At 41.7% G+C, this 14,039-nt stretch overlaps 1 protein-coding gene across 1 annotated transcript; it reads right to left on the bottom strand.

Moving 5' to 3' along the window:
• Window positions 1-648: 648 nt before the first annotated feature.
• LOC141258666 (olfactory receptor 11L1-like) lies at window positions 649-1,635 on the bottom strand. The gene has a single exon (XM_073673679.1). It carries the CDS (start codon window positions 1,633-1,635, stop codon window positions 649-651), a length of 987 nt encoding a protein of 328 aa, XP_073529780.1.
• Window positions 1,636-14,039: the final 12,404 nt, after the last annotated feature.

Below are 14,039 nucleotides of genomic sequence, written 5' to 3'. Positions count from 1 at the left end.
TCCTATAACATAAGCTGCAAATCTTGTTTATTGACACATCCATGTCCACAAATAATATTTTATATGGCAAATTTGGGGAATTTATTGGAATTTATTTGTAGCTTTAAATATAATGCCCTGTAGAGATGTAATTCTATCAAAAACATATCAAACTAAAATATTTGTCTTTAAAGCTTTATCACAATAATATATGGTCCCTATATTTTATAATGATAAAACATAGCTTCTATAGCTGATGAAAACTGTCATAATGCTTGAAGGTAACATACTGTATGTCAGTAATTCCATTCTGCGGCTCTGCGGACCTTGATCAAGCATTCAGTCATGCAGGCAGCAAGAGAAAAAAATTGTCATCATTTATACTCGTACCTTTCTTATAAAAAGCAAAATCTTCCAACACAGCATTAACATTCCGTGCAAAATACTGTGAGTAACATAATATAATAGGGAATATTCTTTATAAGAATTAAAAAATTCTGAATGAAAAAACTTAAACATACAACATAATACAACTAACTAAACAAAAATTACATAAATGTTACCCAATGTTACATAAATGACATAAAGTTTATTTCCTCAATGATTGATTCTTGTAAATATCATAAAAGGTCATGTACATTTAGTTATAATTCTCAGGTTAACAATGTTTCAAAAAATGCTACTTATATTGGTCTGGGGTGAAAACCTTTGTCTATTAAAGCCTGATGGTAAAATTCTCTGCATAATCTTTTTTGCAGACATTTTAACCTCTTTGTTTCTCAGACTATAGATGATAGGATTTAGCCCTGGAGTTACAACTGTGTAGAAAACAGAAATAAACTTCTTCAGGTCTGAGGAATAGCTGGAGTGAGGGCGAACATACATAAATATCATAGTACCATAGTATATCAGTACAACTGTAAGATGAGCCCCACATGTAGAAAATGTTCTACTCCGACTACTGTTGGACTTAATTTGTAATATGGAAATGACAATAAAGAAATAGGACACCAAAGTGAGCAATAAACAGGAAAACAACACAGCAAGAGATAGGATAAAAATTGAGATTTCTGCAAGGTAGATGTCACCACAAGATAATTCCAACAGAGGCGGGATATCACAAAAGAAGTGATTTACATGTCGAGAGTTACAGAAGTCTAAATGGGAAATAAAGAGAGCAGGGATCAGTCCTGTAAGAACACCAGTTATCCAGGAGCCAGCAACTAGTTGTAGACATGTACTTGTGTCCATCAGGCTAGAATAATAAAGAGGTTTACAGATGGCCATGTATCGATCATAAGCCATGACTAACAGCAAATAACACTCAGTGGCCCCAAAAGTAACAAAGAAAAAAAGTTGGGTCATGCATCCAGAAAATGAAATATTATTATTCTTCATTAACAGGTTAGCTAGAAGTTTAGGTACTATTGTCATCGTATACCATATTTCCAGGAAAGACAGATTGGAAAGGAAGAAGTACATGGGTATTTGAAGGGACTGGTCCATTGTCACCACAGTCATAATGATGACATTTCCAGTGATCGTCACTAGAAATATAATAAGGAATACAACAAAAAGAGGAATGTTGGCTTCTGCTGAGGTTAAAAGGCCTAAAAGTGTAAAGTCATTTCCACAGGTTTGGTTGGCAAATTGCATGTTGCAATTGGAACATAAAGGCAGAAACCATCCAACGTACCTATACAAACAAAACAAGAATTTGGGAAAATGTGTAGTTAAATAATTAAAAGGGTTCTCCAGTACCACTCACGTCTGCATTAGGGAGTGAGCTGTTATGATGATATTGTGTCGTTAATTGCCTGGCAGGACACATGCATGACGGGCAAATATCATGTACCTCTCCTATTCATTGGAAATGGGCATGTTCATGACATCTGCCTATCATGGTCATGTATCATGGTCTGCATCTGCAGATGAAATGTCATCAGCACTGCTCACCTCCCAATGCGTGAATATCGTTTGAGAACCCTTTTGACAAACAATGTCAACTGATTAGAAAGCACTGCTGCTATTTCTGCTGTCATTTTAGCCAGAGTATATGGTGGGAAAATTGGGAATATGACCACCTATTTGTATAATTGACATCATGAAAATCTCTGATGCTTTTCTCAAAACCTAGGACTTCAGTATTATTCTCTAGCCATTGGATAGCTTGCAGAGTACTGACTGTTCAGTAAGTTTTAAGAGTTAATTGTTTTTATTGCCTTGCTGTTTTTTTCTTTTTTGGTCCTGGTTCCAATATTAGTTATTATGTAGAAAGTGTCAAGGATCATTGATACAGCTGTATGTATGTTATATTGTAAAGTTCAGCACTTTTCTTTGTGCATTTGTATTCAACGTAATGAGTAAACTTCTAAACACCTCAATACAGTTTGGTGTAGTTGCATTAAGTCTAGCTTCTATTAAAAAAAATTATTATGTATGATATTGGTATGTCATAACATAAAGAGCTGCTAAAACTATATCCATAATTCAATTAGGGCAAATTAAAACCTGCATTAATAAGTGATATATAATTTAATTCAATGTGTTTTGAAAATGAGAATTTAAAAATGATTATATTTGCCAGGTTTGGTCAGAAATAATGGAGATTTTCTAGATGCTAAACAAAAAAAAAACAATAAAGGACTGGCAATTCATGAACATGGTAGACTTGGGTGTTAGTTAAAGGAGTGCTCTTCATTGGACATCCCCTCTCAGTGTTTCCTATAAAGGTGTATGAAACAAAATGTATGGAATACAAAGAATGTATCTTGTGCTACAAGAACCAACTTATCTCCACAAAAGTGTACCTGCACCTGCAAAATATGATGTTGAAAGGCAGCATATTTTATTCCTACTAGGCTAGGGTTTATATATTGTATTCTTGCAATATTCAGAAGACTAAGATTAAGCTGGAATTATTTATTAAGTGCATAACCATCATAAATTGCACCGACAAAGTGATCAATAAGAAATAGTTAGTTAAAAGTTCCCATTGTAAGCCTATGGTCAGTAATAACATGGAGTAGACTGTAATGGTTATTTTGTTTGATTACAAGTCTTCCTACTGAAAAAAAGGATAACAAGATGGAAGTATACATTTCTACGCATTTAGGTAACTGAAATGAAAAATAGGAAAGTATAACTTGTATGCAGAAATTGCAAATGAATCAGAATTGAGTTAACTGTGATCCAATAACTTACTTTCACTTGATTGTGGTCGTACAAATACATGTACACAAGGCACTTAAAGCGTTCAAGCCAGCGATCTCTCTGCTGAATAGAGACAGCAGAATTTACCTGGAGTATTTTAATGTTTTTCAAAACCTCTGGAGACAAAAATGCCAAATTCCCACAAGGAAAAGGATAAAATTAGAGTGTTTCCGTGCTCAGCAGTATTATTATTGTCATTATCGCTATAATAATATTAAATAAACACATACTGTCGAATCATGAATAACAAAACTAGTCTCGTAAAAGGAAAAATTGCTATTTGAAGGAGAAAACTTGAGTACTTTTATTTCTTCAAGCACCTCCATTTTTCTTCCCGCCTTTGGTTTCTGTTACCATATTCTGAAAGCCATCACTTTTTTATTTTTTGGTTGATAGAAATGTCTGAGATGTGTAGAGAGGGCTTGTTTTTTTTTTCTTGGGACTTAGCTTTTATGCATGTCATTTTAGTATCCATACGATTTTTGGAAATTTTTGGGAGGTGACATGAAAAATAGCGATTCTGCCATTTTGATTTTTTTCCTTTTTGCATTCACTATGTTGAAGAATTATTTTAATATGTTATTACTTTAGGCAATTCTGCATGTGGTTATACCAAATAACTTCATTTTTTTTAGATGTCATGCCAATTTTTTGTGTTTGGCCATTCTGAATTACAACATTGAATGGGTCAACTCAGAGCTGACCAGCAATAAATTCACTCCCTATGGAAGAATTATTGACATATGACTATATGGTGATATTACTTGAAAAATGCATGGTGTCATTCTTTGTAATTCATATGTAGTGATGATCGAGCGTGTATGGTTAACCCTTTCGGCGAGCACACTTGGGTGCTCGCCAAGTATTTGCGGCGTGCTTGGCATCAATGTTAGCACCGCCACGGCTGCATGTGTCATGGCTGTTAGACAGATGTGACACATGAGGCTTTTTAAACTCATACTTACTGTCCTTCCAGGAAGAGTTTTCAGCAAGGTTCCATATTATTAGAGGCAGGATTACAATGACAAGTAACACCTCTATTCACAACTGATAATGCAGGATTCACCATCCATAATAGGCAATTTCACAGCTTACTCTGCTCCCCCTCCCTTCATAGTAACCTTTATTCCCACTAATTAAATGCTTCAATACAAAAGATAGGTTCGAGATCTGACCATTGTAGTTATGTATATGTGTTGTTAAAAAAGCCACAGTGGCCAGCATGACAATTGTAAGATTTCTATTTTTTAATACAGATTGTGGTATGAATTGTGTTGCAATTTTCCAAAAACCATAATATTTTTTTTCCATAACTTTATTGATGACAATTTGAGGTACATAGAGCATTTTGATTGCTTTGTATTGCATTATTTTTTAAAAATCTCCTGTCACTTGCCCAAAAGAATTGAGTTAATTACCTTATAAAAATTGCTGAGTTGCCCTGATTCTGACTCTTTTTCCCATTTTTCTGGGGTCCAAGGTTCAAATCCCCCAATGGGCAACATCTGCAAGGAGTTTGTATGCTCTCCCACTTTTGCATGGATTTCCTCTGGGTTCTACAGTTCCGCGCAAACTCCAAAGACATACTGATAGGGAACTTAGATTGTAAGCCCCAATGTGGACAGTGATGGTGATGTCTGTAAAGCACTGATGGAATATGATGGCGCTATATAAGCATGTATAATAAATATATAAATACATTTTGTGTTGCATTGCAGAGATATTCGCATTTGTTACTTTTTGGAGCATAATATGTGAATTCTTTGCTTGCAGTTCAACTTCTCAATCTTCTCTGTGGGCATACGCTTTCAGCCTCCTTCCAATCACAGCTTGGCAACACGACTCTGACTCCACAGCACGGCCTCACTACTGAGCATGTACATAAAGTGTAGCACAGATTTCCCAAATTCTTATGAAAAAAATTACAACACATTCTGCATTGTACTACTGTACCAATTTATTATATACTTTAGGCGTCGGCGTCGATCCATTTTATACGACTCCGACTTTGACTTCACAGCCCTGGTAAAGAAATTTCCAATTGAACAACAAGCAGAGATTTAGGTGCAAATTCATCATTGCTGTTTTACCTGTTTTTTGTTTAGTTTTGTGTGTTTTGCACCTTTTTGTTTGTTAGCACCCAATTCATTATTTTATTTGCGGTTTTTTTTGTAAGTCTGTTTCGTATGTGCTCCTTTTTGTTTCACGCTCTATTTAGTGATTCTACATGTTTTCATCTGATTCGTCTATTGAGACTGTTTAAAAAGCTGCAACTGTACTCCAGCCCACCTGTAGTGATTTTCTGCACTCAAAAGTTGCATTGTTTTGCTCAAAAAGGCACACAAATTATGTAACAGGAAAAAAAGCCTTTTTTGCCTTTGGACGCTAAATATATTAATTGCATGCGTCATTTTGTTGAATTTGACACAATAAAAGTTAGTGAATACCACAAGACAAAAAAAGAAAAATGATGAAACAGGGCCTTCATCTATTGCTCTCCAAAAGCAATAAAGGTGAATTTTTTTTTTACGTAAATGTCACAATATGAGGTCTTGTTTTCTGTGAGACCAGCTGAATATTTTTTTAGGCAACATTTTACTATACACATAACGTACCTTTTCATCTATATAAATTTTTGCTATGGATTCATTTGAAAAATATAAATTGTGCCAATTGTTTGCACCCTTTCCCAATCTCCATAAATAATGTGTTCAATCTTGTACAAGATGATTGTACAAGATGATTGTACAAGATTACCAAATATCGCTGTGTTTTTTACTGATCTGTGACATTTATTTTAATAACATTTACTACAAAAATGCCATCATTACCGTAATTCTTTTTTGTCATTATTTTTTGGTAATTTTATAGAAAAAAATCTCTGGCTTTTCTTTTGTACACTGTTAATGTTTCTGCCTTTTATGCTACAGGTCCTGAGTTTGCCCACCTTGAAAAAAAAAGCAAATAGCACATGGAGCCACAGTCAGAGATGTCAGGAAGAGGTCCCAGGCATTCAGAGCCAGAAGCCAGGAGGAGGACCCTTTGCTCAATGAACCATGGCATAGGAAGAGAGAGATACCAGAACACACACAGCAGTGAGAAGAGTGAACTCTGATTGCTTTAAGCCAGTATAGCTAAAACTATTATCAGCACCTACCAGTTGGACTGATGGGCCCCTGAGCAGCTGCACAGACGGTATACCTGCGTCTTGGCACAGATCTGGGCAGGTGGCAAATATATGGTATGGCTATATCAGATTGTAACACTGGATGATGCAGGGGATTGAAAACGTATTGTGCACACTCCCGAAGATGCTGCAAAGCATTGTGAAAGTGTGGGAAAGGTAGTACTCACAGGTTTCCAGGCAGTATCAATTTCCTCTGCAATGTGGAGAGGTGTAAGATGCTAAGAAGGTGCATTGGGAGATAGAGCAATGTAAATAAGCATATGGCTGTAGAGAAAAAACTTGAAACTTGGTCAGAACATGAGGCCAAGCAAGAACATAAGGCCAAACAAGAGCTGTGGCTCCCCCCCCCAACAAAAAAAAAAAATTACTGTATATTTTTTTTATTTTTAAATCTTTGTTTATGTCCATTTTTTGATGTTCTTTTTTATATTTCTGTAATTCTGATTTTTTCATTCTTTTTTATATTTCCTTAATTTTGATTTATTCATTCTTTACTTGCACACTGTACATAGTACATATAGCACATGTATTTGTATATTCTGTGACAGAGTCACTGGTATGATATATGAGGGGAGGTATGTGTCATGCAGGTTGCTAGCCTGTGTGAACTGAAACCAATAAACTTTCTGCCAGCATGTTACATGCTGGGGGTTAACTCTTTTAAAGGGTGTGGTTTTATGTAGAGATGGGAGGGAAGTTATTTCCCATACCTCCACCTCAATGTGTGGCTGAGCAACGTTTAAATGTTGAGTCCTGTTTTTTTTTCTCTGTTGTGGTTTGGAGAGGCAGGGTCTCCAGACTGGGAGAGCTTCAGCTCAGGACAGAGCTGAAGGCTGGAACTACAACCTGTTTGGATGAATCCCATACGCATATGGACTCTGCTATTGTTCATTCTTTATGCCATTTAATAAAGCCTGCAGAGAAAACCCGGGTTCCTGAGTCTACTCCCGGAAGTGATCGAGCGAGTCGTCTTACCACAATTCTTACACTATAGATGTCCTTGAGAAAGACCTAATATACAGTAGGTCGAAAGATTGGGTAATATCTGTTTCTCCATTTTGGTGCTGGATCTGAATAAAACACATTTGAAGCAAATTCGTTTATGTCTTAATTTGTCGGTGCTGAGGTTATTGCTCACTCAAGGTTGTTATGTCATGTGAGCCCTGTGTCCTATCTGCACTGGCATCACTGTCCCCGCCTTCGACGAATAAGTAATCAACAGGAAGAGAGAGCTGCAGCTGGGCCTTTACTTCCTCCTGATTACGTCCGAAGGAGGGAAAAGAGTACAAGTACTATAATTATTATTACTATTACAGCGACATTTATTCCGTGGCACATTACATGTCAAAAGGGGTCACCGACTGGTACAAGAGGAGAGAGAACCCTGCCCGCCAGGGCACACAAACAATCTAGAAGGGATAGGTGAGGATACAGTAGGTCAGGGTACAGCAAGTCGTGCAACGGTATGCTGGAGCGACGGTTACCGCAGATTGTACGCTTGTCACAAGAAGTAGGTCTTCAGCTTCCTTTTCAAGGTTTCCACGGTAGGCGACAGTCTGATGTGTTGGGGTACAGCATTATCACAGTAGGGTAGATGCACGGGACAAATCTTTCGAGAGCCTAAATCACATTAAGCTTCAAGGAGCTCACAACTGAGCAGATTAGCCCTTGCACCGATTAATAGGAAGGCGTAAGGCTTCTTTCTAATGACTGCAGGAGTGGGAGGAATCAGACCCTGCGGTCTTCTGGCTCCTCTCTGTCACGGTGAACCCGTGACACCTTGCAAGCTTCAACACAATGTTCACAAGGTAGACAGCAGCGGTGGTCGGTCTCCTAGACAACGAGCTATCTCCTTTATAATGATAGAGGACAACATCTGCAAGTAGTTTGTATGTTCTCCCCATGTTTGCGGGGGTTTCCTTCAGGTTCTACGGAAACCTCCTCAGTAAAAAAGCAGCCATACAGGAGTGTTCACAAATCAAAAAATTAGGGCCTGACACCACCATTTCCGTGGCTAACAGATGGGAGATGGTGGATTACCACCTCTTAGCGTTGTCATGTGGGGGAGGAAACAATTTTTACGTGACCACAAATGCGGGACCGAGGGCTGGCTGCGGTGCTGAGAGAGGGCAGAGTATGGCGAAACAGACAAACTGCTGGACTGTGAGTGAGGTGCAGGGGGACATGTTACGGTGGATTGAGAAACGTGTGGTGTGCTCGGTAAAACAAGCACAGCATGCATGTCCGCTTCTATTACAGCTGACGGGCTCTCACTCAGCCTGACTGGAGCAGGTAGAGATGCAGAGGTTCTGTAGTGGGAGACCTGCATGCCAATACTGGGCATGGTAACAGAGGAGGAGGAAGAAGCAGCGGATGTGGTTGATGGAGCAGCTCATGGTTGTTGAGGTCCACTGGTCCACATTTTATCGCAGTGAGATTGCCAGAGTAACGCATGTTGATTGCGCATGTGACGTTTCATGCATGTAGTAGTCAAATTATTGCATTTTTTCCCTCTACTGAGTTTTTTATTGCAAAGTTTTCAGATAACGTTGAGCTGGCTCATCCTTTGTGATCTCAAAAAAGGCCCAGGCTAGGCAACCCTTGCCGACCCTGCGGGCTGCAGACCAGCAACCTCTGCTGGTCACTGCCGCGGTTGTGGCTAAGGATGCAATGCTCCTCGTGCTTGCATCACTCTGTGTCTGCGCCATAAGACGCAACGTAACCTCCTCGTCATCCTCTTCCACCTCCTCAGATGAGCTACTCAGCCTCCGGGTTCATACCAAGTTGGATGTGCAACCTCATCATCATCCAATGTGATATCCCATTCCTTGCCCTCAGAGTCATCCTCCTCTTCTTCTTGCCCTGACAGCACAGTACAGTCGAGGGTCAGGAAGCTGCTTAGACCAAACCTTTTTTTTTTTTCCCCCTGTGTGGAGAAGAATATCTGCCCCAAATAATTTTAAGCTGAGATGCAGTCTGCTTTGTATACCCATCTTTATCAGGTGTGTGTACCCTTGTGTGGAGAACAATATCTGCACCAAAAAATTATTTTCACTAGAGTATAACTATTGCAAAGGAGACCAAAACCTCTTCCACTGCAGCCAACCCAGCACATGGAGCCCCAATCAGCAGTGTTCACATTTCCCTAAATTAGGGCCTAATACCACCAAAGTGGCATCAATTGCAGTAAAGTAGAAATTATACAATTAGGAACGACAGCTCTTTCCCTACAGCCAACAGAGTAGATGGAGACCCAATCAGGACTGTTCCCATTTGAAAACAATTGGGCCTAAAACCACCAAAGTGACGTCAATTTCACTAGAGTAAAAGTAGCATAAATGGGGACCGATACCTCTTCCACTACAGCCAACCCAATAGATCAATCAGGATTCCCCACATTTCCAAAAATTACTGGCAGACACCAACAAAGTGGCATCAATTTCAGTACAGTAGAAATTGTACAATTAGGAACGACACATCTTCCACTACAGCCAACCCAGTAGATGGAGACCTAATCAGGATTCCCCATATTTCCAAAAATTACTGGCAGACACCAACAAAGTGGCATCAATTTCAGTGCAGTAGCAATTGTACAATTAGGAACAACACCTCTTCCCCTACAGCCAACACAGTAGATGGAGACCCAATCAGAACTCTTCCCATTTGAAAACATTTGGACCTAAAACCACCAAAGTGGCATCAATTTCACTAGAGTATAAGTAGTATAATGGGGACCGACACCTCTTTCACTACAGCCAGCCCAATAGATGGAGACCCAATCAGTATTCCCCACATTTCCAAAAATTAGGGCCTAAAACCTGCAGCTGCAGCAAGAGCAGGCACACAAGCCGTATCACACACTGCAATTCTGCAAGATCAATGCAGCACACTAAAAACTACAACATCACCTACTCTGTACAGTCTGCAATTGGGGTGCAAAAGTCCTTTGAGATCCATGACTTGTTCATCTTGATGAAAGCTACTCAGTCAACACTTTCATGGGACAGCCGGGTGCACTTATCCATAAGGATACCACATTATGAGAGAACGCTGGCTGCCGGGCATGATAAAACCTCCAAGGCGTGACAGGTGAGCTCAGGCCATTCATCCATTTTTGAAGACCAAAATGTAAAAGGGTCAAAATCCTACCTGATGGTATTCATATTGAGCTCTAGATAGTCCTCCAACATCCTCTCTAGTCATTTACCACGTGTTAGACTTGTACTCTGTTGTGCTGGTGCACGAGCTGGTCTAAAAAATGTGTGAAAGGACTCACAGAAATTGCTTCTGCCACTTTCTCGGCTGCTGCTAATGTTTTGGTGTTGATGAACTGGCGTGCCGGAGGTTTAAAGACTACAGCTGTGATGCCCAGTGTCCCTCAGTCCTATCTTGGGGAAAAGCTCTATTAAGGTTGCTTAAAAGCTTGTTTCGATATTCCAACATTAGCGTGTCCCTTTCCAGGGGGGGAAGCATCTGGCAAAATTTACTCTTATAACGTGGATGTAACCGAGTGGCAACCCAGTAGTCCGCATTATTTCGAATCCTAACTATACGGGGATCATGTTGCAGAAAGTGCAGCAAGAAGGCACTCATATGTCAGGCTCTTCCAGGTGGTCCAAAGCCAGACTCTATTGTTGGCTGCGTAACACTGATGCATGTTTCCTCAGTCCCCTCCTGCCTACCACGTACAACAGAGAGGGGATGATTATCCTCTTCGTCTTCTGACTGTTGCTCGCCCATCACCTCTTCCTCCTCCAATTGTTCCTAGGCTCTTGCACCTTCACTAACAGTATGTCTGGTATCACCAAACCCCCTTGATCACAGGAAGCCACCGTCACTTGGCATCCACCTGTGTGACGACAGTCTGGAACATTGAGACATTGTTAACCCTTCCGCATCCTACTCTTCTTCTGGGACAACCACCTCCTGCCGCACGCTATTCAAAGTTTTCTCCAGCATGTAGATGACCGGAATAGTGATGCTGATGACGGCATTGTCAGCGCTAACTAGTTTAGTAACCATTTCAAAACTGTGCAGAAGGGTGCAGAGGTCTTTAATCTGTTCCCACTCCGTAAATGTGATATGCCCCACGTCCGTACTGCGTTGACTTAGGTTATGCGACATGACATACTGTGTCAGGGCTCGTTGCTGCTACCACAGTCACTGCAACATGTGCAGACTGGAAATCCACCATGTCAGCACATCGCATATCAACCTGTTAACTGGCATGGAAAAAGACCTCTGTATCGATGCAAGTCGATGACCTGAGGGATGCGAACAGCGGAAGTGAGCACACAGCTTCCATACTTTCTGAAGCAGCTCATCCAGGCCAGGATAGTGGCGGAGAAATCGCTGTACCACCAGGTTGAGGACGTGAGCCATGCAAGACACGTGTGTGAGTTCGCCTCTGCATAGGGCCGCCAACAGGTTCACACCGTTATCGCACAGGGCCTTCCCTGGCTCCAGGTTCAGCGGAGACAGTCATTGCTGAAACCGAGCCTGGAGAGCTGTCCACAACTCTTCAGCTGTATGACTGCGATCTCCAAGGCATATTAATTTAAAGACTGCCTGATTGCAGTGAACCCTGGCTGCGCAGTATTGAGGTGGTGTGGTTTCGCTCTGCACTGTTGGAACGCGTGTCTCGTTAAGGCAGAGGTTGATTACGCAGGTGGAGACCCTAGAGGAGGTGGAGGACGCAGAAGTAGTGGAGGAAGTGTGAAATACAGAGATTTGTTCTGCAAGCCTTGGGGATTCCAAGATTTGTGGAGTAGCCCCTTCCCCGCCTGTCCCCACAGCCACCAGAGTCACCCAGTGCCCAGTTAGCGAGATATAATGCCCTTGGCCATGCTTACACGTCCAGGTGTCTGTGGTGAAATGCACTCTGACAGATATAGATTTAGTCAAGGAACAGGTGATGTTGTCTGCGACATGCTGCTGTAGCGCAGGCACAGCTTTCTTAGAGAAGGAATGGTGACTGGGCAACAGGTACTGGGGGACTGCAACGGCCATCAGCTTTCCGAAACCGTCTGTATCTACCAGGCGGAAAGGCAGCATTTTTGTTGCCAACAGATTTGAGATGGTGGAGTTCAACCTCACAGCTCTGTCATGTGTAGGATGAAACAATCTTTTAGGTGACCATAACTGTGGGACTGAGGGCTGGCTGCGGTGCTGAGAGAAGGCAGAGTACAGTGAAACGGACAAACTGTTGGACTGTGAGTGAGGTGCAGATGTTACGGTGGATTGAGAAACGTGTGGTGTGCTCGGTGAAAGAAACACAGTAGGCATGTCCGCTTCCGTTACAGCTGATGGGCTCTCACTCAGCATGACTGGAGCAGGTAGAAAACCAGAAGTTTTGCGGTGGGAGACCTGCATGACAATACTGGGCACAGTAACAGATGAGGAGGAGGAAGAAGCAGCGGATGCGGCTGATGGGGCAGCTGATGGTTGTTGAGGTCCGCTGGTCTACATTTTAGCGCAGTGAGATTCCCAGCATACCGTATGTTGTGTGCACATGTGAAGGTTCATGCATGTAGTAGTCAAATTATTGCACTTTTTCCCTCTACTGAATTTTTTCTTGTAAAGTGTGCCGATAACGTGAGGTGGCTCATCCTTTGTTGTCTCAAAAAAAGCCCAGGCTAGGCAACCCTTGCCACCCCTGCAAGCTGCAGACCCGCGACCGCTGCTGGCCACAGCCACAGTTGGGGCTAAGGATGCAGTGCTCATCGTGCTTGCATCACTCCATGTCTGCACCGTAGGGGAGGGTAACCTCCTTGTCTTCCTCCTCCACCTCCTCAGATGACCTACTCGGCTGCATGATTCTGGGTTCACACTAAGTAGGATCTTCAACCTCGTCATCATCCAATATGTTATCCCATTCCTCGCCCTCAGAGTGACCCTTCTCCTCTTGTTGCCCTGACAGCAGAGTACAGTGTGCATGAGCCTCAGATATCTGAGTCTCATCAACATCACCTCCCTCCCCAGTGGTTAACGTCTGGTGACGAGGGTCAGGAACCTGCTCGGATCCTACTCCGTCCTTGCCCCAATCCAACGTAAAAAAATTTTGGGCATCAGTGCAGATGCTTTCCTCCTCTTCTTGACTCTGTGAATGTTTGGAGTACACTTCTGATGCCCATGGTATAGAATGGGTGAACAGTTCTACAGACTCGCCCATATGTGGTTGGCTACATTCAGTTGGGCACTTGGACAGTTGTGACACTGGGAGAAGCAAGGGTAATTGGGGTACCACTTCTGTGGACTGTACTGTGTGTGATGTTGAGGTGGAGAAAGAAGAGGAGAGGCCACTTGAAGCAGCGTTTGCCTTCCACTGGAGCACCTGCTCTTTCTGGCCCTAATCAACAAGGTATATCGCTGTGCAGCTGCCAAAGAAAGGCAGTGGAGTAACCCGTCCAGTAACAGAAGTTGTCAATTGTCTTTGGATAGGACATGACGGTGTTGGTTCACTAGTGCTTTCACTAACATTACCACCTACCCACGTATAACGTTAGCAACAGCAAAAAATAGATTTTTTGACTCTGCACAAGCTCTGAATTCAGCTGAATTTCACCGCCTCTAAAAGCACTAGGTGGCTTATAGCAGAGTGTAACACGTCTGCAACACAAAAAAATCTTTGGTGGACTGTGGCTAGCAACAGCAAAAAAAT

The sequence above is a fragment of the Phyllobates terribilis genome, unplaced genomic scaffold, assembly GCF_046119375.1.
Source record: "Phyllobates terribilis strain yellow unplaced genomic scaffold, ASM4611937v1 Scaffold_1__5_contigs__length_1240528914, whole genome shotgun sequence".
Classification (NCBI taxonomy): Eukaryota; Metazoa; Chordata; class Amphibia; order Anura; family Dendrobatidae; genus Phyllobates; species Phyllobates terribilis.
Note: the sequence above shows the minus strand (reverse complement) of the source record. Positions and strands in the feature narration are given on the sequence as shown.